This window comes from Pinus tabuliformis, chromosome Q (assembly GCF_031772625.1).
Source record: "Pinus tabuliformis cultivar Carrire ecotype Pingquan chromosome Q, CPIR1, whole genome shotgun sequence".
In the NCBI taxonomy this organism is placed as follows: domain Eukaryota; kingdom Viridiplantae; phylum Streptophyta; class Pinopsida; order Pinales; family Pinaceae; genus Pinus; species Pinus tabuliformis.
The window spans coordinates 1,155,014,668-1,155,041,570 of NC_142296.1; the positions used below are offsets into that span (position 1 = coordinate 1,155,014,668).

At 39.4% G+C, this 26,903-nt stretch overlaps 1 protein-coding gene across 1 annotated transcript in view; it reads right to left on the bottom strand.

Moving 5' to 3' along the window:
- Positions 1-880: 880 nt before the first annotated feature.
- Positions 881-26,903, bottom strand: part of LOC149223743 (sister chromatid cohesion protein PDS5 homolog A-like) — a 167,808-nt gene continuing 141,785 nt past the window's right edge. The window contains exon 29 of the mRNA XM_089387984.1: positions 881-1,006. Coding sequence (XP_089244110.1) covers positions 881-1,006 — 126 coding nt within the window. The remainder of the gene's footprint in view (positions 1,007-26,903) is intronic.

Consider the following 26,903-nt stretch of genomic DNA (forward strand, 5'->3'; position numbering starts at 1 on the left):
CACACTCTGCAAAAAAACTACCTTCATATGTCCCCCCTGTGAAAAGGGAAGGCCAAAGTGCCCAAGGACCTAGACAAAACCAAGAGTTCACTCTAGAATCAACTCCTCCCAGATGGCATTACGTTTGAAGACATGCACCTAGGCCATGTTCCAACCATGAAATTTGAATATTGGGACCTCACTGATCACTAGAAGCTCCCTCACCTAGATACTGGGAACTTCATGAAGTAGAACACCATGGGGGTGGTGACAACATTAGAGCCACAGAAGTGGTTGCACAGAGTGGAAAAGGTCAGGCTGTTGAACCTATTATGGATGCCACATTTCCATCGCTCCCCAATAGCCATTTTCATCATCATGCAACTGCTCTGCCTAGTGCACGATGGGTATCTATGGCTAGAGGATACCATCCCCATCATGGCAGGCCTAATTCATCATGTTTCCCGGCTACCATACAAAGGAAAGGACCCTGCGACCATATCAAAAGGGAAGGGTAGTGATTTGGCCCTCGTAGAGGCCATGAAGATGAAGTACAAGTTGGAGAAGACGAAGAGGGGCTACGCCATCTCCAACATTAAGGACAAAGCGGTACACATAGAAACCCAAATCTGGCAGGAAAATTTATGGTAAAGTTTCACGCATAAGAGGTACCTGCACCAGTGATCACACTGGTTGAGTAGTGTGCGGAGGGGGTCCAGTTTAACTGGGCTGAAGTCCTATACACAGAATTCTTGAAGAATTTCATGAAGCCCAGGAGCAGGGTAAAACTTTCCACTATGCATGGTTGTTGTTGTCCATAGTGCTCGTAGCAGGGGAATTGTCGTAGGATAGTCAATTCCCCATAATTGACAGATATTTACCGGAGTTTGCGAAGTATGCTTCACTCTGGGCCATGAAGGATGTGAAAAGGATACGTGATAGCAAGATCTTCTGAGTGCTCATGGAGATGAACATCCACATGTGGATCAACCGGAAGCCGTCCTTGTCGCCCATGGTGTACAACAATCTGCAAGGTTTTTCAGAATTCAAGGTAGACATGCACAACATCTTTATCAGGGCACGGAAGGATCCGAAGAAGCAATGGACAAAGCTACTCTTTGTAGCCACTGATGATGTTATTTTCAGTGTCTTGGGGGCATGGCCACTAGAATGGCGCACCCCAGACATTGCAAAATGTGAGAGATCGACAACACGGAAGAAAAAGGATGATGCCAAGCTACGCATCGCATAGTTGGCCGAGAAGATGCGGAAGGAAACAACAACAGCTGAGGTACGGGCAGCACGGGAAGCAACACAAAAAGCCATTGAGCAGAAAAAGTCCACAGAAGCAGCCGAACTGCAACAGGAAGTAACTGCGAAGCTAGGCGAGAGCCAAGCAATGCCCTTGAGGGGGTAGGAGGCAAAGGAAGCAGAAACAGGAGAAGTGTAAACCCAAGGACCGCATCCACACAGTTAAATCACCCACACATGGTAGAGCGAATAAGACCGAGGAAGAAGGTCAAGGCCTTGAAATTGACTATTGACTTGATCACCCTAACCAAGGGTGATCTAGATGACATCAGTGAGATGGTGTGCGATGTCACAAATAAGGCCCTTCATGATTTCATGCAGAAGCACTAGACTGTGTTGGGGGACCTCAAAGCATGGTTGTAGGAGTTACAGGTGCACCCCCCTCAGGTTGGTACCCTTTCAACCCACCTCGCAATAGGATCCTCGGCAACAAAGCAAATTTTGCACACACGGATGGCAAACACAATAGTGTTGTCAGAAGGGGCCCTACTGACATCGAATGAGGCCGATAGATTTTCGGTTAGCATGATGAAAGGACTTGGTCTTAATCTAGCTGCCCTTTCACGTGAGACACTCTATTTGTTACAAGATGGGATAACAGAAGAGTTGCGTGCTAGGAAGAGTCATGAAATACAAGTCCTTAGCAACCAAAAGATAAACATGGAACAACTCAGCTTGTAGTGCAACAAATTGGTGTCACAAAATCAACAATTGGTGCAGATGGTAGATGACGGTTGTCGAAGTGTCCTGGAGTTGGCCATCCCAACAGATCTACTAGTGGAGGTGCAGATCCATAGGTTAGCAACAAGAGTCTGCGAGGCCAAGGAAGAAATGACCAAGGTTCAGTTGGAGCTGAATATTCAGATCGTTGAGCTACGGTTAAAGGCATATCCATCCACTCTAATGGAAGTCATAGAATAGTGTGCTAGTGCTATCACAGTGGGACTGAAGGAAATCGGGGGTGTAGTGTGAGACTGTACCAGCATGTTGGAACAAGCACTTGAGGTCCTCACAACTCTGTAGGAGGACCCCAACATTCAACGCATGGAGATAAAAGTAAAAGAACTCTAACAACAATACGACAGTGTCCAAGGAACTGCGAAAACAGTAGTCCTCACTCAAAGGTTTGCGAAGATGCAGAAAGCTAAACCACTGAAGGAGCAGGTGGACGCGATGTGACACAAGGAGGAAGTTCTCAAAGTGCGTGTTTAGCCTTGGATCAATGAGTCCTTCACTATCACAACAATCATCGAAGGAAATATCACACACATATAGGGGATGCACACATTAATGCAGAGAAGTACCCTAGACATGGAGGTATCAGAACAACAGATGCAGCAGATCCAGCAAGCAACAACTTAGTGTGCTGCTGACCTCAGCATAGTTGGAAAATAGTTGGAGGGACTTTTTGCAAAGATTGTCGTGCCGACAGAGTGACTCAAGGGTGAGTCACGATGTTTGTGTTGGGGGTCTGTTGGGCATGGAATCCCCCTAAGGCATGTTTTAGGGCTCAAAGCCCAAGTTTTGATTTGATATTGTTGTAAAGACTCTGTGAATTGTGGGCGCAGAGCGCGAAATGTATGATAGAGTCACAGGGTTGTCCGCCCTAGTCTTTTAATGTAATGTAGGCCTACGCATGGTCTATGGACCATGGGATTGTATAAATAGAGCGAGGCTCTAAGTGTAGAAGAGAGGATAGCAAAGTAGTAGAGAGAAGAAAGAGTCTAAGTGACTAAATGTGTCTTGGGTCATAGGGTAGGAGAAGGCTTTGCAGTTGACTGCACAGAGGCCTAGTAGTGTGCAACTAAGTGTGCGGACCCCTGCAGTTGAGTGTGCAGGGCAGAGTCAAGTCTGTAACCAGGGAAGAAATCAATAAAGAGAAGTTTTTGTTACCAATTTGCATATTTGTTCTTGGGTTAATGTATGCTTAATATAAATTTCAAATATATTGTTTCTTTACTACACGCACATGTATGAATGGTTTATATTGTTAAGTATAGTAGGTTTTAACCCTGTACAAAAATTACCCGGATCCCAAAACCAGGACTACCAGCTTGATTTTTCATTATGTTCCTTTCAATGTTATAAGACATATTTATACATGTCGAATCATCCAATACCATGGAACGAAAACCATCGCATCCAAAACCATGGACCGAAAACCATCGCATCCAAAACCATGTGCTAAAATCATGCACAAAACCATAGGTGGGTCTGCCTAACCTAACATAGGGTCCAAAACCAAAATTTTCCGGGACACTGCTCTGGACCCCATAGAGTGGGGTTACATGCACCCCTCACACCCCTTGTGACCCCCCCCCCACCTGTTACGCAATCGGCACAACAAAGGGGGGGCTTCGCCCCCCCTCTAACCCCCCTAGTTAACTACGTGGGCTAGTCGTGGAAATAACATAACACAACCCAACATTCTCCCACTTGTTGCTTTCTTTCCACATGGGGCCACAAGAGAGCTTAGTCATTTATCTAGCCCTGCAACACCCATTGTTTCTCTACACCAAGAGAACTTCTCAGAGCGCACATATTTTGTCAATGCATCTACAATATTCTTCAAAGTGTCCACCTTTACCAGCAACATCTTTTTGTCTTCTATCATATCCCTCACAAAGTGATACTGAACATCAATGTGCTTTGTATTTAAATGATATGCAGGGTTCTTAAAATTGCACTTTGGCTATCACAATCTATCCTTATAGCTCCCTGTACTAACCCCATACTTGAACATAATCTCTGCAACCAAACTACTTCCTTGCTTGCATAAGTGGTTGCCATGTATTCTGCCTCTGTAGTTGATAGTGCCACTACAGATTATTTCTTACTCATCCAACTGACTGCACCCCCAAATAGGTTAAACACATACCCAATTATAGATCTTCTCTGATCCATATCTCTAGCCCAGTCTACATCAACAAAGCCACAAATATCCAACACTCTGTCCAATCTTGGTCTTCCATGGTAGCACAAACCATAATCACTAGTGCCACACAAATACCTGAAAACCCACTTCACTGCTTTCCAATGCTCCTTTCCTAGTTTTGACATAAACGTGCTCAACACTTCCACTGCATGTGTAATGTCTGGTCAAGTATAGGCCATTGCATACGTCAGGCTACCGATTGCACTTGCATATGGAACACAGGACATGTCCTCTTCCTCTTCTTGTGTCTTGGGGCACTATTTAGAAAATAACTTTACACCTATAGGAGTAGGAACCTTCATAGGTTTACTATCCTGCATATTAAATCTTTGCAATATTGTCTCGACATACTTCCTCTGGACTAACCAGAGCTTCCTCTTTTCCCAGTCTATTTTAATTTCCATTCCCAAAATATTGTTTGCAGCACCAAGATCTTTCATGTCGAATTTGGAGGACAATTAGGTCTTCAAATCCTAGATAATTTCTTTGTCATTTCCAACTAGCAACATATCATCCACATACAAGACCAAATAAACAAAAAAGTCACCAATTAATTTAAAATACAAATAGTGATCTTCTTTGCTTCTAATGAAGCCAAGTCCTTGTATAAATGTATCAAATTTCTGATACCACATCCTTGGTGATTGTTTTAACCCATACAGAGACTTCTTTAACTTGCATACCAGTTATTGCTTACCCTTCACAGCAAAACCTTCAGGTTGCTTCATGTAGATCTCCTCTTCTAGATCCCCATGAAGAAATGACGTCTTCACATCCATTTGTTCTACCTTAAAATTAAAATTAGCAAAGTAATCTAATAGAAGTTACCTTGGCAACAGGAGAAAAAATATCACCAAAATCAATTCCCGACACCGGGAATAACCTTTTGCTACCAATTGAGCTTTGTATTTCTCCACCTTTCCTTCTACATTTGTCTTCTTCTTGAACACCCATTTGCTGCCAATGGATTTCCTTCCAGCTGACAACTCCACCAGATCCCAAGGCTCATTTTTGTGCAAAGATGCCATTTCATCAACCATGGCCTCTTTCCAGAGTTTTCCATCCTCTGAATCTACTGCTTCCTTCACAGTTATGGGATCATCATTAGTAATAGATAAAGAAAAATTTGAACAAAAAGTAGATGGACTATACCTTTTTGGCTGCCTTCTTTCTCGAACTAATCTTCTCACACCCGAAGTTTGTGGCTCTTCATCTTCTGATTCCTCCTCTGCTATACAGTCTGATTCTTCATCCTTTAGCTCAAACCCTATCTTCTCAGGTTCCTTTGGTTGGACTTCATGTTTAATAGCATCTTTCACCTCTCTGAACACCACATCTTGGCTGTACACAACCTTCCTTGTTACCTTGTTCCAAATCTTATAACCCTTTAAACCATCCTTATACCCAATAAAGATGCACTTTTCAAATTTACTATCCAACTTGGTTCGTTTCTCCTTTGGAACATGTACATATGAATCACATCCAAATACTCTCAGATGTGAAAGAGAGGGTTTCTTACCAATCCATACCTCTTGTGGAGTCTTATCCTCCAACGCTGATGAAGGTGATCTATTGGCAAGGTGACATGCAGTCTCCACCACCTCTGCCTAGAATTCTTGTCCTAACCCAGCACCATTGAGCATGCTTCTTGCCCTTTCCATCAACGTCTTGTTCATTGTTTCTACAACTCCATTTTGTTGAGGTGTATATGGAGTAGTCTTTTGCCATGCTATACCACACTTCTTACAGAATTCTTCAAATTCCTTACTACCAAACTCTCCACTGTTATTTGTCCTCAGTGCCTTTATCTTCTTCTCAGTCTGGTTTTCCACCAGAGCCTTAAATTCTTTAAGCCTTTCAAAGACTTCAGATTTCTTCTTAAGGAAATATATCCATATATTCCTTAAGTAGTCATTTATAAATGATCCATAGTGTACAGACTTACCTAGTGATGGAACCTTCACAGATCCAAACACATCACTGTGCACAAGCTCTAATATCTGTTTCACCTTCTTACCACTAGAGGGGAAACTCACCCGATTCTGCTTCCCATATACACAATTTTCACAGAAATCAAAATCAAAAGAGATATTAGTCATACCTTCTACCATACCTTTACCATGAACTATTCGAAGGCCCTTATCTCCAATATGTCCAAGCCTTTGATGCCATAGCATGGTATTCTCTCTAGGGACCACTAAATTTTCTACTCCACTTTCAAGAACCATAGAGTTGTTGCACCCATCAAAAACAGTGCTACCTTGCAGCTTGTACAGAGTTCCAATCCGAACTCCCCACATCAATACCAATGCTCCCTGAACCATCTTGCAGGTATCCTTCTCGAACACTATTTTTACACCTGCATCATCCAACTTGCTTATAGAAATCAAATTTCTGGCTAATGGAGGAATATGCAGAACACTCGGAAGTGTTCTAACCCATCCACCTTGCAACTTCAACTTTAATTTTCCGCAACCAATGATCATAGCCTTCCTATCATCCCCTAAGAAGACATCACCACCATCATATTTCTCATACTTTCAAAACCACTCTCTATGGGGAGTGAAGTGAAAGGATGCACCTGATTCAATCAACCATGCCTCATGATTTACATGTGTACTTGAAGAAGCCAAGTACACATCCACACCTTCATCTGAGATGGTTTTCACCTCTGCAGAAGGAGCATCATCAGATCCCTTTCCTTTATCAGGAGCTTTAGATTTACAGTCCCTTTTGTAGTGCGCTTCCTTTCTACATTTCCAACACACCACCTTTACAGGTTTTCCTAGAGATTTAGAGCTCCCTCTAGATTTAGATCTCCCACTTGATGAATTATTTTTGTTTTTGTTCTAGGACCATCCTTGTATAGACAAGGCATCACCATTCTGTATCTCCATATCTTTTCGTCTCATCTCCTCCTTCAGCAAATATGATACTATTTCATCAAACTGCAAGGCAATTGTATTGCTACCTATTGCAATAACTAGACTATCCCATGAATCTAGTAGAGAACACAACAAACTGATGCAATTACCTTCATTTGAAATTTTAATATCAACAACGATAATTGTCTTACCACAATATTAAAAACATGCAGATTCTTTGTCATCGAGTCTCCATATTTCATCCTCAGGTTACACAGCTTTTTCCATAGGAACAGTTTATTCACCAGAGACTTAGATTGGTACAAAGTCCCTAAATTGTCCCACAAAGCCTTCACCGTAGCTTACCCTGATACATTCAGCAATACTGAATCTGAGACACACAATCGTATTGTCCTCTTTTCCTTCTGATCCAACTTCTTCCATTCTTCATCAGACACTCCTGTTGGTTTAATACCTGAATCTACCGCGATCCACTGATCTTTATCCACCAATAGGTCCTCCATCTTGAGTTTCCACAACTCAAAACTCTGACCATTAAATTTCTTGATCTCTATCTTTCCACTACTTGCCATCTTCTTTCACCACCAGAATTGATCTCACAAATCTCCCACTGAATAGGGTCTACCACAGGCCCAAGCGAAACCCCTCAACAACAAATGCATCCCCTTGAAGCCAAAACAACTCTGATACCAAATGTAGGTTTTAACCTCATATAGAAATTACCTACATATGAATTCTAAAACATAGAAAATAAACAATGTGAGAGCATAACACATAAAACACATATACACAGATATTTTCCCCTTGATCCCAAAACCAGGACTACCAGCTTGATTTTTCATTATGTTCCTTTCTATAGTGTAATACATATTTATACATGTCAAAGCATCCAATACCACGGACCAAAAACTATCGCGTCCAAAACCATTGACCGAAAACCATCGCATCCAAAACCATGTGTGAAAATCATGCACAAAACCATAGGTGGGTCTACCCAACCTAACATAGGGTCCAAAACCAAATTTTCTGGGGTCCTTCCCCAGGCCCCATAGAGTGGGGTCACCTGTACCCCTCAAACCCCCTGTGACCCCCCCCGCTGTGCAATCGACATAATGAAGGGGGGGCTTCGGCCCCACTCTAACCCCCCAATTAACTACGTGAGCTAGTCATGGAAAGAATCTAACACAACCCAACAAGTATAACTTAAAGCATGCAAGTAGACTAAAATAATCAACTAACATTGGGTTACTAGTAAGGACTCGGGTAATAACAACGTTCGACCCGCGAGTAGGGTTGTGCAAAGACAGCATCTCAGACTACGAGGTACGAGAAAGTGCGCACAGCGACGTGCATGTAGGGTCGAACCACGGAGCACTTGAACTCATCAAACATCTCCAGGGTCCAGAAACTTGGTTCTAGCACCCTCCCATACTACTTCAAGTGAAACCTCAGTTCATGCTTTACAAACTATTGCCAAAAGGACCAGTAGTATCGGGATTTGTTTGGCTAAATCACCTCTAAACCTGGGTCAGGCCACAACAAGCCAACAAGAACGTTGAGGACCCAAGCCTAGAATTTATTTATATCTAATGGGAAATTGTACTGGAAAGACACAGTGGGGATTTTTTTTTGTGTTTGTTGGAGTTTGAAAATCAAAGAGTGATAAAGGAGTTCCATAGTGGCATTTGCAGGTGGAACTACAACTAGAAGACCATTATGCATAAGATACTAAAAGCAGGGTTCTATTGGCCCACGCTATTTGGAGATGTTTATTCTTATGCTAGGTCTTGTTAGCAATATCAAGTGTTCTTTGAAAATAAAAAATAGGCACCACTCCCCTTGATCCCGGTTATTGTAGAAGAACCCTGCAGACAATGGGAACTAGACTTTATCAGAGAGATAAATCCTCCCTCCAGTGGCCAACACAAGTGGATCCTCACAACCACAGACTATTTCACCAAGTAGGTAGAGGAAATCCTAGCCAAGAATGCAACAGAGACTATGGTATTGAAATTCCTGGAGGAAAACATATTGGCAAGGTTTGCTTGTCTTGTAAAGATTGTGACTGATAATGCCCAGGCTTTTAAGTCTACAAATTTTATCCCCTTTTGTTAGAAATATAACATCATAGTTGGTCATTCCACAACTTACTATCCTTAAGGTAATGGGGTGGTTGAGTCCTCAAATAAAATGGTGGTGAGAATCCTTAAGAAGACAATTGCAGAAAGTCAGAGGAACTGGGATTCTCAACTAAAATTTGCACTTTGGGAAAAGACAGTCACTCCAAAAAGATCCACACATAAATCCTCTTTCGAGTTGGTTTATGGAAAAATAGTTGTATTCCCTATTCATCTTGTTATTCTAGTGGATAAGATTCTACAAGATGCAGAAGAAGAAACTAACTCCCTAAATAGAAGGATATATCAATTAGTGGATATCCAGGAGAGCAAAGAACAGGTAAATCAACTGTTGGACAACTACCAACAAAAGGCGATGTCCTTATTTGATAAGAAAGCTAGGGACATGCCTCTTCAACCAAGATATTTAGTCCTAAGGTGGGATGTGAGGAGAGAAGACAAAGGGAAACATGGTAAATTTGATCCCTTATGGTTTGGAACCTTCAATATTAATGAGGCTAATGAAAACAATACTTTTATACTGGAGAACTTAGAGGGTGACATGCTTGAGCTACCCGTAAATGGGAAATTCCTCAAGAATTATTTCCAGCATTAAGAGGTTCAATTCTCACCCATTGTACATACAAGTGAGCTATTGTAAAATATCAGTAATGCTTTCAGTTCTTTATATTTCTGTTTTTATTTTTATATGCATAGATAAAATGACACCATGCCCAATAGATAGAAGGTTTCTAGTGTTGCATGGTGTTTTCATTGATGTCAACCCATGGAGTTGATTAGGTGTGACTTTGACCAAAAATACCAGTCATTGATGTCAAATGGTTAGTGAATGCTTCTATGTAATGGTCATATTACATCAAGATGGCAATTATACTGTTGGATGGTTAAAAACCTGATTCCTAGGGTTTGGGTTCCCTAGACTGCAAATGTGCCCCAACTTTGTCAAGGGATTTTGATAGGAAAAACCATTAATTTTGGGTCAGAGATCTATGCCATTAGATTCTCCTTGAAAATATGTCTCTATTGATATGTGGCATGCCTCGAGAGGTCTCCTGGTTTGAGATATATTCACAATTGAAATTAGTGACCCCAGTTTTTGCCCAATCTTTTGGCTAAAACCCCAGGGGTAGTGACATGATAACTCCTCCTATGGTTGTCAACATATGACATTGTTTATCAATCTAATCTCACCCCCTATAAGTTACATAAATTCAAAAACCAAAGATAATAAATGAATCATTGACTTAATACACTTATGTGCCACCTAAAAAACACACTAAAGAGGGTTAGTGTACAAATTCCTTAGAGATTAAGCGAACAATATACTAATAATTATTAAATTTAATTAATTTTATTAAAAAGGAAATTGTTTTTGAAGTATCTTATAAAGGCCTATCTAAGAAAGCCCCTAAGACTTCAAAACTATCCAAGTCAATAAAAATTATGAACACATGTCACTCCAAACATATACATAATGCATATCATTAAAAGGCCTACCTAAGACTTCAAACTATCCAAGTCAATAAACTTGATGAACACACGTCACTCCAAACATATACGTAATGTATATCATCAAAAGAAAAGTGATTTTGTGATCTTGTAAAAGGAAACTAGAATGTTAATAGGAGCCCCTCTTATACCCACACATAAGCCTATAAAAAGACTGTGTATACTCCTCCAAAATTATCGTTTCAACAAACTAGTTTATGACCTTTGCTCTGAAATAATTCAACTTACCTGAAATAAGAAAATGAAGTATATCTGGGGTAGACCAACAAAGAAGTTCAAAAGGAGGAACAAAACAACAAATTAGTTTTTCTTTTTTGGTTTTGATTTTTATTTGGGTTGGAGGTTCCTTTTATGTGTTTGTCATTCTCCTTGATGAAGAAAACATGACCCATACACTTCAGATCTAAGGGCAGCAGGACTTGAAGATAATATCATCCAATTGTATAAGCATATTGATGTAAATATGGATAGCAGGGTTTGACCATTTAAGCAACAACATTTACATGTATATTGGTAACTCTCCAAGGACAAAGCTTGAGATCATTAGTTGTAGGTCATAGGGATGACCTGAGGCACCTTGGTTTGTGCCATCATTTGATAGCAGTGCCAGATGGTTCCAACATTGTGAGAAGTTTGGAATATTTAAGCAGCGTGAAGTATGATTGTCTCAATATGAGCCTTGATTATTTTTCATTCGTGACGTGTAGTGGTAGCTAGCATTTTGAGCTATTAATGTTAAGCAGTGATCAGATGTGAGGTAATCTATGTGTGTGGTGATAGTGATGCGTAGTTGAGTAGCGAAATTGATGTGAAGTTGAGCAGTGATGTTGATGTGCAATATTATGCAGTGATCAATTTTATTGTTCAGTGATCAGTGGCTATCAGGATTTGACAGATATACACCATCTTCTTTACATCTTTACTATATTTATTCAAAGCATAGGGGGATCCAGTTTGAAAATTGTGAAACTTGGTCCATTGACTCTTCAGGGTGGTAGGGTGGTGCAAGGTAGGTGATTGGAGTCACCTTCAAGTTGTGGCCTAAGAACACTTCAAGGGGGTAGGGTGGTGCTAGGGAAAGTTGTGGCTTGCACAGGGCGTTGTGGTGTCCATTCAGTTGCGGCTGATAAACTAACAGGGCAACAAAGCATCCTTTCTGATAGCAGTTGGTAAATAGAGTGTTGGGGCGCTCATCAAGTTATGGCCTGATCTATAGGGTGTTGGGGCATCCTTCTAGTTGCAACAGGATATTAAGGTCTAGTAGCATTCTATAGGTTGTGGCTTGTGAATTATGGGGTTGATGCCAACCCCAGTTGTAGCTGAAATCTTGATGTAATCAATTTTCTTTTAAAAGGAGAAGACAAATACTAAAGAATCATTTGGTGGTTTTTGAACCGGAGGGGGTTTTCCACCTAAAAATCTTTGTGTCCTTTGTTTTATCTTTCTGAATTATTGTATGGTGTTGTCTACTATTGATTACTACTTATGATCACCTGAATAAGAAGACTAATAATAACTAAATATTAACTAATGCTATGAAAAAATAATTAAAAAGTGTTAATTTCTAAGAAATATTGATTCACCCCCCTCTCAGTATTTCAAACAACTAGTCTCTAGTTTCTCAACACCTTGCAAGCAAGGCACTATCCCTAGGTGGAGCCAGTGTTGTCACCCTCTGCATTATTTGCTTTTTGTTGTCTAAAGGATGCAAAAGAGAATAGAGTTTTACAGCCATCTTCCAAACCATAAAAGCAATCAAAGATAAATCGAACCCCCTCTAATGGATGATGATTTGAACTAGCTTTCCAACAATATATGGACCTCCTCAAATGGACCCCAAAGTCAAAAGTTATAGCAGATCAAATTTTCCCTTGAAAACTGGAAGCAATGGAGAAAATGCCTTAAGGGAAAATCCCACAATCGAAGATCGGAGGTCCCAATGGTACGTGAATCGACCACTACAAAGAAATTATGGGGGAAAAAGTAAGCTAATATGGTAAAATGTTGGGAGTCACCTCGAAAAATGTGACAAAGGAATTCAATGCAAAACCAAGGGTGGATGAGCATTTTCTCTCTCCCCAAACTAGACACACGCCTGCATAGGGTTAGCTCAAATAGGTGGCACATGGTAGTACAGAGGACACGTGGCATGTTGATATGGCAATTTCAGGGTCTTATGGGTGCATATCAGAGTGACATGTTTCACCACTTAGGAAGCGACATGTGGCAGTGATGACATCACCAATCGAAAATTGGTGATAACAATGTATTGTGCATCAAAAGGAATTAGTCGATAACGAACCTCTGATCGGGGGGCTGCCAATATGGGATCTTTCCCATGGTCACAAGAATACCAAGGAATCAAGGTCTAGGAAAAAGAGGTGATCGACAATCGGCGATTGCAATTTTTTGGAGGTCATAAAAATGGTAAGGGTTAGAAATTGCCGATTACGATATTCCAAGTGGGCCCAATTAGTGATCAACATTTGGCGTTTGTAGTGTCGCAGAGGTGATCTAGTATAAAGGTCAATGATTTTGCTAATAAGAATAATTTCATGTAGCAAAGGAAAGGGTCTCCTAGACACAGATTCAAAGGCTTTATCTCCCCAAGACTAAATTCTTAGTTATAACCCCCGGTCACATGAAGAAAAAGAGGAAGGACTCAAAGCACATGGGGGATAAAGGGGATCAAAATTCATGGTTTTACAAGGTTTTTCAGTGTAAAGTACCAATGTGGTAAAATCCCCAATATTATACCATGGATATTTTAAAATAAATATAAGGTTTTGACCATGTTATACAAGAAATCTGAAGGGATGAATGAGTCGACAGTTACAATCCATGAGCAGCATAGAAACCATCATGATGATCGCTTTTAGTCCCTACAAGTGGAAAATTAAAACTGTTAAGACTAAAAGTGACAGGGAACCGACCTAGAGTGGGTAAGACATGATGCAGCAAAATGTGGCTAGATAAGAGGCCATCCGAGGAAGAGGCAAGGAGATATTTTCATGAACCAACTTTTAGTTTTCATGTTTGTTATTTAGTTTGTTTGCAAGTCAATCATTCTATTAGTTGTAACCAATAATACCATTTTTTGTAATAATTAAAGGCATTAGAGGCTGCACGCCGAGACAGCTGGTCATTCTGACAAATGGATGCCCAGGCTAAGATATTTTTGGAATGTATTTTCAAGCTCTCCCTCGCCTTGTAAAAGGGACAAATAAATATTTAGAAAAGGTTCATAATTTTGGGAATGATGACTCTTCTATGGGACCTTTCCTGATTTAATAAAGGCCTTATTGAAGCTTTTTGTATTTTGGTTTTCTTGAAGAGATTAATACAAATTTTATGGTGATTCCAACTTGTTTGGATTACAATATGTTCTTCTCACTCTATTTTTCATATATGTTTTTAATTCTTCATAGATTGCATGTCATAGCAACATCTAGTTGTATTACCATTTAGATATAGATTCACTTAAATTAGAAATGTTGGTGGATAAAGCTTGTTTCAAGGTGGAAATCAAGTCTTTAAAAAGCACTCCATACATCTCAGCAGTTCATAGGATCTCCTCTTTCTCATTTGTCTCTAAGTATTGATATATAAGATTCTTGTGTCTTAAGCCCTATATGACAGATTCATCCTCTGTTATCTCCCTCCATTTATATATGTTTTAACAACTAAATCGCTGCAAATTCTGGGTCTTATTTGGCCACGTTAAGTCAAATATCATTTCCTAAGTACTCCTGTATATCAATTGCATTCCATTTGGTATCTTTATGAATGGTTTTGGACCAAATTCATTTTTAGCTGAGTGACATAACTAAAGTGTTGCGAGCCTATAATCTAAAATTTTTCAAGCAATCTCTTAAGATGTCCTAGGCACTGGTATATAATCAACCCAGAGGTTGTCTCTAGGAAGCTTTTCTATCTCCTAAAGTAATTGTTCTCCTAGTGATGGAGAAAAATCTACAACAGCTATATTATAGGGTATATTAGGCTCTGATAGTGTAATACAAAGAGGTAAGATGTGGATGAATCAACAAATGTGATTCTATGACACCACTCAGGCCAGCACAAGTGATCTTTCCAATCTCTAAAGAGTGGGCAAGTTCAAGCGGTTAAGAGGAAAGCGACAAGGGAATCAGCCAAGTAGCTGAAGAAGAGCGTCATGGAAAAGATGTGGATGGATCAGAGTAAATCATAGGAATGATAGGGAAATATTTTCCTTAATCATCATTCATTTTTCCTATTCTCTTTCATTCGGTAATTTTTGCATTTTAAAGAAAGGAATCAAATCCGATTGTAATGATTTTGGCATCAGACCTTCACACGTCGAAATAGCTAGTCGATCAAATAGCTAGAGCTCGACTAAGATATTTTGTAACTGCTTTCAAAGCTCCCCCTCTCCTTATAAAAAGATGGAAGAAACACTTAACAGGGGTTCCAAAATTCTGCACCCAAGAGGCTGAATTTTGTGGTTCCACTTGTAGGTTTAAACCCTGTACAAAAATTACCTACATACGAATTCTAAAACACAGAAAATGAACAATGCGAGAGCATAACACATAAAACACATATACACAAAGATTTCCCCTGGATCCCAAAACCAAGACTACCAGCTTGATTTTTCATTATATTCCTTTCAATGTTACAATACATATTTATACATGCTGAAGCATCCAATACCATGGACCGAAAACCATTGCGTCCAAAACCATGGACCGAAAAACCATAGGTAGGTTCACCGAACCTAATATAGGGTCCAAAAAAATTTTCCTGGGGCACTGCCCCAGACCCCTTAGAGGGGGGCTACCCGCCCCCCTCAAACCCCCCGGATAGGGGGGGCTCCACCCCCGCTCTAACCCCTCGGTTCACTACGTTGGTTAGTCGTGGAAAGAATATAACACAACCCAACAATATCCCACTTGTTTTTTTCTTTCCACAGGGGGCCATAGGAGAGCTTAGTCATTTTTCCAGCCCTGAAATGCCCATTATTTCTCTACACCAAGAGAACTTCTCAGAGCTCACAGATTTTGTCAATGCATCTGCAGTATTCTTCAAAGTGTCCACCTTTACCAGAAACACCTTTTTGTCTTCTATCATATCCCTCACAAAGTGATACTGAACATAAATGTGCTTTGTCTTTGAATGATGAGCAGGGTTCTTTGCCAAGAAAATTGCACTTTGGCTGTCACAGTCTATTCTTATAGATCCCTATACTAACCCCATACCTAAACACAATCTCTACAACCAAACTACTTCCTTGCTTGCATGAGTGGCTGCCATGTATTCTGCCTCTGTAGTTGATAGTGCCACTACAGATTGTTTCTTACTCATCCAACTGACTGCACCTCCAAATAGGTTAAACACATAACCACTTGTAGATCTTCTCTAATCCAGATCTCCAGCCCAGTCTGCATCAACAAAGCCACAAATATCCAACACTCTGTCCAATCCTAGTCTTCCTTGGTAGCACAAACCGTAATCACTAGTGCCACACAAATACCTGAAAACCCACTTCACTGCTGTCCACTGCTCCTTCCCTAGTTTTGACATAAAATTGCTCAATACTCCCACTGCATGCGTAATGTCTGGTCTAGTACAAACCATTGCATACATTAGGCTACCGACTGCACTTGCATATGGAACACGGGACATGTCCTCTTCCTCTTCTTGTGTCTTGGGACACTGTTCAGCAGATAACCTCACAACTACAGGGATAGGAACCTTCATCGGTTTACTATCCTGCATATTAAATCTCTGTAGTATTGTCTCGACATACTTCCTCTGGTTTAATCAGAGCTTCCTCTTTGCCCATTCTCCTTTAATTTCCATGCCAAAAATATAGTTTGCAGCACCAAGATCTTTCATGTCGAATTTGGAGGACAATTATGTCTTCAAATCCTGGATAATTTCTTTGTCATTTCCAACTAGCAACATATCATCCAAATAAAGTACCATATAAATAACATGGTCACCAATTAATTTAAAATACACACAGTGATCTGCTTTGATTTTGGTGAAGCCAAGTCCCCGTATAAATGTATCAAATTTCTGATACCACATCCTTCATGATTGTTTTAACCCATACAGATACTTCTTTAACTTGCATACCAGTTCTTTCTTACCCTTCACTGCAAAGCCTTCAAGTTGCTTCATGTAGATTTCCTCTTCCAAATCCCCATGAAGAAATGTTGTCTTCACATCCATATGTTCTACCCCAAAATCAAAAGCAACAACAACAGATAAAAGTAACCTAATAGAAGTTACTTTGGCAACAAGAGAAAAAATATCACCAAAATCAATTCCCGGCACCTGGGAATAACCTTTTGCTACCAATCGAGCTTTGTATTTCTCCACCTTCCCTTCTGCATTTGTCTTCTTTTTAAACACCCATTTGCTGCCAATGGGTTTCCTTCCAGCTGGCAACTCCACTAGATCCCAAGCGTCATTTTTGTGCAAAGATGCCATTTCATCAACCATGGCCTCTTTCCAGAGTTTTCCATCCTATGAATCTACTGCTTCCTTCACAGTTCTGGGATCATCATCAGTAACAGACAAATCAAAATTTGAACAGAAAGCAGAAGGACTATACCTTTCTGACTTCCTTCTTTCTCGAACTCATCTTCTCACAGCCGGAGTTTGTGGCTCTTCATCTTCTGATTCCTCCTCTGCTGCAAAGTCTGATTCTTCCTCCTTTAGCTCAAACTCTATCTTCTCAGGTTCTTTTGGTTGGAGTTCATGTTAAATAACATCTTTTACCTCTCTAAACATCACATCTCGGCTGTACACAACCTTCCGTGTGACTAGGTTCCAAAGTTTATAACCCTTTAAACCATCCTTATACCCAATAAAGATGCACTTTTCAGATTTACTATCCAACTTGGTTCATTTCTCCTTTGGAACATGTACATATGCATCACATCCAAATAACCTTTTGCTACCAATCGAGCTTTGTATTTCTCCACCTTCCCTTCTGCATTTGTCTTCTTTTTAAACACCCAATTGCTGCCAATGGGTTTCCTTCTAGCTGGCAACTCCACTAGATCCCAAGCGTCATTTTTGTGCAAAGATGCCATTTCATCAACCATGGCCTCTTTCCAGAGTTTTCCATCCTATGAATCTACTGCTTCCTTCACAGTTCTGGGATCATCATCAGTAACAGACAAATCAAAATTTGAACAGAAAGCAGAAGGACTATACCTTTCTGACTGCCTTCTTTCTCGAACTGATCTTCTCATAGCCGGAGTTTGTGGCTCTTCATCTTCTGATTCCTCCTCTGCTGCAAAGTCTGATTCTTCCTCCTTTAGCTCAAACTCTATCTTCTCAGGTTCCTTTGGTTGGACTTCATGTTAAATAACATCTTTTACCTCTCTAAACATCACATCTCGGCTGTACACAACCTTCCGTGTAACTAGGTTCCAAAGTTTATAACCCTTTAAACCATCCTTATACCCAATAAAGATGCACTTTTCAGATTTACTATCCAACTTGGTTCGTTTCTCCTTTGGAACATGTACATATGCATCACATCCAAATATCCTCACATGTGAAAGAGAGGGTTTCTTACCAGTCCATACTTCTTGTGGAGTCTTATCCTCCAACGCTGATGAAGGTGACCTATTGACCAAGTAACATGCAGTATCCACCGCCTCTGCCTAGAAATCTTGTCCTAACCCGGCACCACTGGGCATGCTTCTTGCCCTTTCCATCAACGTCTTGTTCATTCTTTCTGCGACTCCATTTTGCAGAGGTGTATATGGAGTAGTCTTCTGCCGTGCTATACCACACTTCTTACAAAATTCTTCAAATTCCTTGCTGCAAAACTCTCCACCATTATCTGTCCTCAACACCTTTATCTTCTTCTCTATCTAATTTTCCACCAGAGCCTTAAATTCTTTAAACCTGTCAAAGACTTCATATTTCTTCTTAAGGAAATATATCCATGTATTCCTTGAGAAGTCATCTATAAATGATACATAGTACACAGACTTACCCAGTGATGGAACCTTCACAGGTCCAAGCACATCACTGTGCACAAGCTCTAATATCTATTTCGCCCTCTTAGCACCAGAGGGGAAACTCACCCGATTCTGCTTCCCATATAAACAATTTTCACAGAAATCAAAATCCAGAGAGTTGTTACTCATACCTTCTACCATACCTTTACCATGAAGTATTCGAAGGCCCTTCTCTCCAATATGTACAAGTCTTTGATGCCACAGCATGGTCTTCTCTCCAGATACCACTAGATTTTTAGCTCCACTTTCAAGAACCATAGAACTGTTGCACCCATCAACAACAGTGCTACCTTGCAGCTTGTACAGAGTTCCAGTCCGAACTCCCCGCATCAATACCAGTGCTCCCCGAACCATCTTGCAGGTATCCTTCTCGAACACTGTTTTTACACCTGCATCATCCAACTTGCTTACAAAAATCATATTTCTGGCCAATGTAGGAATATGCAAAACACCCTGAAGTGTTCTAACCCTTCCACCTTGCAACTTCAACTTTACTTTTCCATGACCAATGATTCTAGCCTTCCTATCATCTCCTAAGAAGACATCACCACCATCGTATTTCTCATACTTGCAGAACCACTCTCTATTGGAGTGAAGTAAAAGGATGCACCTGAGTCAATCAACCATGCCTCATGATCTACATGTGTACTTGAAGAAGCCAAGTACACATCCCCACCTTCATCTGAGGTGGTTTTTGCCTCTGCAGAAGGAGCATCATCAGATCCCTTTCCTTTATCAGGAGCTTTAGATTTACAGTCCCTTTTGAAGTTCCGTTCCTTTCTGCATTTCCAGCACACCACCTTTACAGGTTTTCCTAGAGATTTAGATCTCCCTTTAGATTTAGATCTCCCAGTCGATGACTTATTTTTGTTTCCATTCTGGGACCATCCTCGTACACACAAGGCATCACCATTCTGGCTCTCCATATTTTTCCGTCTCATCTCCTCCGTCAGCGAGGCTGAGACTATTTCATCAAACTACAAAGCAATTGCATTGCTACCTATTGCAATAACTAGACTATCCCACAAATCTGGTAGAGAACACAACAAACTGATGCACTTATCTTCATCTAAAATTTTAATATCAATAGACACTAACTGACTTACCACAGTATTAAATGCGTTCAGATGCTCTGTCACAGAGTCTCCATCTTTCATCCTCAGGTTATACAGCTTTCTCCGCAGGAGAAGTTTATTCACCAGAGACTTAGATTGGTACAAAGTCCCTAACTTGTCCCACAAAGCCTTCGCCGTAGCTTCCCCTGATACATTCACAAATACTGAATATGAGACACACAATCGTATTGTGCTCTTTGCCTTCCGATCCAACTTCTTCCATTCTTCATCAGTCACTCCCACTGGTTTAGTACCTGGATCTACTACGATCCACTGATCTTTATCCACCAATATATCCTCCATCTTGAGTTTCCACAACTCAAAACTCTGACCATTGAACTTCTCGATCTCTATCTTTCCGTTGCTTTCCATCTTCTTTCACCACCAGAATCGACCCCGCATATCTCCCACTGAACAGGGTCTACCACAGGCCCGAGTGAAACCCCTCAGCAACAAAGACGTCCCCTTGAAGCCAAAACAGCTCTAATACCAAATGTAGGTTTTAACCCTATACAGAAATTACCTGCATATGAATTCTAAAACACAGAAAATAAACAATGCGAGAGCATAACACATAAAACACATATACACAGAGATTTTCCCCTGGATCCTAAAATCGGGACTACCAGCTTGATTTTTCATTATATTCCTTTTAATGTTACAATACATATTTATACATGCTGAAGCATCCAATACCATGGACTGAAAACCATCGCGTCCAAAACCATGGACCGAAAAACCATAGGTAGGTTCGCCCAACCTAATATAGGGTCCAAAAACATTTTTCCCGGGGTGCTACCCCGGACCCCGTAGAGGGGGGCTACCCGCCCCCTCAAACCCCCCAAACAGGGGGGGTTGCTGGCCCCCCTCTAACCCCCCGGTTCACTACGTGGGTTAGTCGTGGAAAGAATATAACACAACCCAACACCACTTTGGTTCAATTTGCTTGTTCATGAGGTCCTTGGGCTGATAAAATTGCTAAATGTAATGGACTGATGATTTGGTATCCATATTGAAGGTTAATGAAACTGTTTCATTGATTCCAATCAGAGCAATGCGTAATATGTCTCCCCTTTGTTTATCATTTCATGTATTTGTTTCCTCCTTTGCATTAGTGTAATTAATTTTTTGGTATCACTCTCATTCATGGTTGTATATTTGCTACTAAGTAGTAATAGCGCATGTGTTAACTACACATTTACATGTGTTATTTAATATCCTATGGTACCTGTAATGTGCACATATTTACTTAATGTTTTCTGGTAAAAAATATATTCATGAGGCATAGAGTTTGAGACCTTAATTCACACTCCACTCTTTCTGCATTTTCATCTCCTCACTTCTTTATATTTCTTCTAGATATTGTTTCTTAGGATTATGTGTTCTATCCAGCCCTCTGCATCAATTTCCCTCCTTTCTTTCTTCATGTTCACCTATACTACAAAAAAAATGTTAAGCTTCCGATTATTGTGTGTCAACTTCCAGAACAAAGACATTTCTCTTTGAGATTAGCCATATTTACCCCCTAAGTATTTATATTTGTGTTTTCTTGAGATTACCTTGATGAACGGTTATTGAACCAAGCCCTGAATTATCCCTTTTCAATTATGTGACATATGGAGTGCAATATAAACCCTTAGACAATCTTCAAAGGCACTCCTCTCAGATTCCCTAGGCACTGGTCTCCTATCTCTAAAGGTTGTCTCTCAGAGGCTTCTACATCTTCTGAAGCTTGTGTGACAGGAAGAGAAAGCTACAAGAAGGGGCTTAATTTTCTTAAATTCCTCTTTTAACTCTATTTTCTACTTCTTATTTCTCCTAGGGGATGAGGAATTATCATATTCTTTCTCATTTTCAACTTTATCCCCTTCCAATCTCTAAGTTTGGCTCGCCACTGGCAACTTTTCACCTCCCTTCCTTTGCTCATTTTTGTCTCCATTACCAGGGCTTCCTATAGAGTTCCTATGGTTTTTCTGATCAAAGAGGAATTTCAAAATTCATTCCTAGTCCCACATCAACCTCTCATTATTAGTTTGCAGATGAGCCATCTCAGCTCATAATTGTTGAACTATTTCCATCATCATAGTAGTGGGATTTTGATTTTCTCCTCCTAGTTAAACGCACATTTCTAGATTAACTCCTACAATTGGTGTAGGGCCAGATTTTACTGTTGGTCTTACTGGTTGTGTAATCCTAACTCTTCTTCTCATCATGATTTCTCTGTGAATACTATATATATATATATATATATATATATATATATATATATATATATATATATATATATATATATATATATATATATGTGTGTGTGTGTCTCTGTGTGTCTGTGTTACTTGATTTCCCATATAGGCCACAACTTTTCAACGTGGCTTTGACACCACTTGTAACATCCACCACCACCCCCTTTCTTTATATCGTTAACCATTCACAACTCATTAATATATTTTAACAACACAATTCTAATGTGTATCACATAAATGATTGTTAATAAAAATGCATCTTCATACAAATGAAGGTTGGTGATTTTAGTTTTCATTTGATGCATATAATATACCCCCCTCCCATGGAATAATATGCTTCCATCTATCCCTACAAGTAGAAATATGGTTTGAGGTATACATAGAGGGTTAGGTCATATGGCACACCAAGTAACTAGAATAAGGTTATATGCATGACTACACACTTCGGATATTTCTAGAGCCTGCCACCTATGCACCTACTACTTCTTACGAGTAATACAGTGTGATACACCTGGCTCTCCCTCCATTGTTCATATCCCAGGGCTTTGATCAAGCAGTCCACATTTCGATGGGCTAAGGGTAACCTCCCTCACTTCTAGTCTCCCACTGGCATTGTCACTTTTCTTATTCACTGTAGCAACTCTACAACAACTCCATCATGTTGAGGCCTCCTGTTGGGGTTTTCTATTGAGATTTTGCTAGTAAGTAAGGCCAAAACCATTCTTTGTCACTTCCACAGTATACAATTTTTATATGGATCTAATGGGTATTTGTACTTTCCTAGGTATCCTGTTGGCATGGAGGCTATATAAGCCATTTCTTCCCAACGTGGTGGGGTTTTATTCTGTTTGGTAAGGTTGGAGTCTAAAAATCCTTTCCTCCAGTGTTTGGTGAGTAACTCCTTTAGTTTATAAGTTTTGTCTCGTCCGGTTACAAGGGTTCAATTACTCATGGCACCATTATGGTGTTTGTTCCTTCTAGGCTCATATTTTATTTATTTTTAACTATATATTTCCAGCGCTTCTTAAGATTTTATGTCCTTAGTCGGAGGGTTTTAGGATACCAAGAGATATTAAATCTTTACTTTGTTTTTGGTTGTCATGTAGGTGAGAGGTTTCAAACCTTAGTTGTCTTTGTTAATCTTCCAATGATTCACCTAAAAAAAATTGCAAGCAGGTTATCTTACACAAGGCTTATTGCTACTCTACATGCACAAATTTTCTACTCTTGAAGCTCAGAGGATTTTAGATAATTAAGGCTATGAGCCTTAATCTTAGTTTCATTTTATTTTCTTATTCATGGTTGTAGTGCTAGGCTAGACTTTAGTTTTACATTTTATATAAAACCCTTGGAGGGTTGGTACATTGCTTGAGGTTTTGAGAAATATTCATATGTATGGACTGGGGTTCTATGGATTCCTGTGAACCCAAATATGTAACAGTTTTTCTTTATAAGTAAATTTTCACAATGGTAAACCCAAAATTTGGGTTTCATATCATGACTGTAGTAATGTTGATAAAAAAATTCGGAAACTGTATATATAAATAATAATTTGTTTCTTTATTTTACTCATTATCAACTTGAAATATTTCCTTTGTTTGTTTATTCCGGGGTTTGACCATGTTCTTTATGCATGTATATATAAATGAGCTCTATTACTTTTTCTTAGTTAAATCAAAGTTTTCTAGTTGACATGCAATGCTCTCAATTATAGTAGTTTGTATCTGGTGCTTTGATAGGGTTTATGCTAAATGTTTTTGGTGAAACTACTCTTACTGTTATATGTATGTATTTATGGTCATTCTTATGCTCTTTATTTTTTGTTATTTAACAATGGATGTTATGCTTATTCTAGTTAGTCTTAATTTCATAATATCTTTATCCATACTGCCAAAGTGAAAACTTGACCTTCGTCGGGATTTTTCCCACCTAGCCCTTTGTACTTTGGGTAGTTATTAAGCTTACAGAGAGGGATTTATTTTTGTTTGGGGCCATTGGTTCTAGAAGGAGACCTAACCCCACTTCCACCAAGGAATATTTCACCAACAAAAACCTATCTAACCCATACATTCTTGATCCTGACATTGTTTGAACAATCACTTCACTTGTTCCAACTCCATATCCTCTATTTATCGAAATAAATACAATGATTAATTTCTTGTACAGTCCTTACCTTGATTTTGTTTGAGTTGTTTATTCTACAATGATGTATAAACAATTTTTACTAGCAAGGTCAAGGTTTCCTACATTTTCTTGGACTTGTAAAGGTTTATTAAACCAGTATCAATTCTTTAATTATTCTTCCTCTTTCCTTATCACAACATATGCTCGATAAAATTTCATACTATTTTAATTAACATAAGAATAATATATACTAGTCAACATTCATCTTGTAACAATGGCATTTATATTTTCTCTTAACATAGTAGGATTATACACTATCATTCTTTCATAGAATGAAATGATGTTATGCTAATAAACACCAACATTATTTCAGAGTAATAATAAGTCACTATGCACAAACATTTTTTCTTTAAAATAGAATGATAACATATCTAGAATCATAAGCTACTTATCTACATATTTTATCCTGTCAGGGAATTAGTCCTGAAAGAAGACTCCTCCACCCAATCGTGAGATCGGAACTTACCTGTAATCCCCCCAAGCCTCTTTAGTTTCTAGAGTTTCTTGTAGAAATTATTCTGTCCTTATGCCTTAGGGCTCCCTATCTAGTCAAGAACATTAAGATTTTGGGCTTCCACTCGCTCCTTATCTAGCTCAAGAATACCATTAGCGGTTTTCAACTTTGCATTGGTAGCATCCTACACAAGGTTTTCTTCTCTCCTCTTTATTGCCTCATGTCTCTCTCCTTTGTCCCTTAGATTTTTCCTAAACTAAGTGTGGAGTACTAAAAAGGTATGTTTTTGATGATCATTTTAGTATCTTTTCAGTAGAACTTGCAAACCTTTTTGCATCATGAACTTGGAAAACGATAAAGAATTATAACAAAACATGTGAGTTTAATATACAAGACTAAAATGCTGACAATTATCATTTCCTTATGCAGGGAGGAGTGAAAACGAGAAGTTGTCGTTCCAAAGGAAAGGACAAGTACAAGATAATTGTTGTTCCTTTGATGGGAGACTGAATGCAAACAAGGTTAAGCAGATCAATGCAGATTGGCCCTAAAAAGGAGGTGGAGGCACCAGCTCGGCGGATGAAAGAAAAGAGATGATTAAGGATTAACGGTTCGTCGAATCCCTCAGGATCCTTGATCCTGAGGGATCGTTGTTTTATCTATTTTTGTACTTATACATCTCCGCCGTCACCCTTATAAAATGGGACAACATTGTTAGCTCGGGAGAGAGTTAGACATGATTATGCTATTATGTAGTTTTTGTTAAGATCAAAACTTTGATCATCGAGTCTCGATAAGAACTAGTTTACTGTAATCTTACTTCATGCATTAATACAAACTTGGTGATTACTTCATCTCTGAGTCTGGATTAACCTAAAGCGGTGTACCCCTGGAGGCTAAGGGCCCGGCCCTGGAGGACACTTGCTCCTGTATTATTACGATTTGGCTTCTGCATGGTTTGCTTATCGTCGTTATTTGGTAATCTGATATGCTTTATAAGTTTACATCACATGCTCTGTTATGTTTAATTCATTAAGGTTTCCACAGATAGAACTATTGTATTGACTCTGCATCATATTACTGTTCCTTTCAAAGTTGATTGAATATTACTAGTCTTAACAGAATACTGTTACTATCCCATTACAGAGCTTTTGTGTTGTGCACCTATTCATTCACGTTATAGAATTTATCTTGGGAGTTATGTTCTTTACAATTGTTGAATTGATGAACGATGTTGTTCTATTTTGAAATGCAGTTGTATTCCTTCTAACTGAGATTGATATTTGGATCAGATTACTCTTTAAGCGTGCTGTGTGCATATATGGTTTTTAAGCGTTGTTCCATAACTTATCAGTAATCAATGTTGTTCCATTGGTGTGTGTTGTTCGATCTGCCTTAAGAGTGAAAGATTGTTGTTTGATTATGATTAATGCATTTGATTTGGTAGATTAAGTTTCTTACTGCTCGTGAGACTTAGTTGTTGTTCTATTTCATAGCTGCTATTCCATTTAAGAATTTCTGTTCCATTATAGACTTGCTGTTCGATTTCTTATTTGTTGTTCCATTTTCTTATCTGCCATTTCATTTGCTGGCGTTTGTTATTTTGGTGTGGGAGACGATCTAAGGCTGTAGTGAGCCTTGGCATTTACTGTCTGGCTCCCAGATCCACGGTCAGTTCTCTAGTTTCCTTTTCATCAGTTTCCAAAGGGATGGGTTATCGCTACCGAACCCTTGACTGATAAGTTTCCTAGTCTTCTGAGTGTGTGATTTACTCTTTTGAAGTAGTTTAGTTGTAGACAAGCATTCGTTTACTCTTGTATTTCTGAACACTGTACTACTAGCATTACTCTGGAAAATGAAAGCCTCAGACTGAGACAATCTTTGAAATAAAAAAATGCTCCCGGATTGACATATTAATGTGAGGTAATTAGAGGTGAAAGAGACCCTTTTTATATCTCTACATTTTGGCACCATTGTCGGGGAAAGAGTGTAGCCATTTGTCCTTTTTTTCAGAGTAGTGTATGAACCTGCTAGGGAAGAGTTGTATTTTAAAAACAGAAGGTAAGAACCTACGTACGGAGCATGTAAAAGCCCTACTCCTCTATTCGCTTTCCTAACAGATT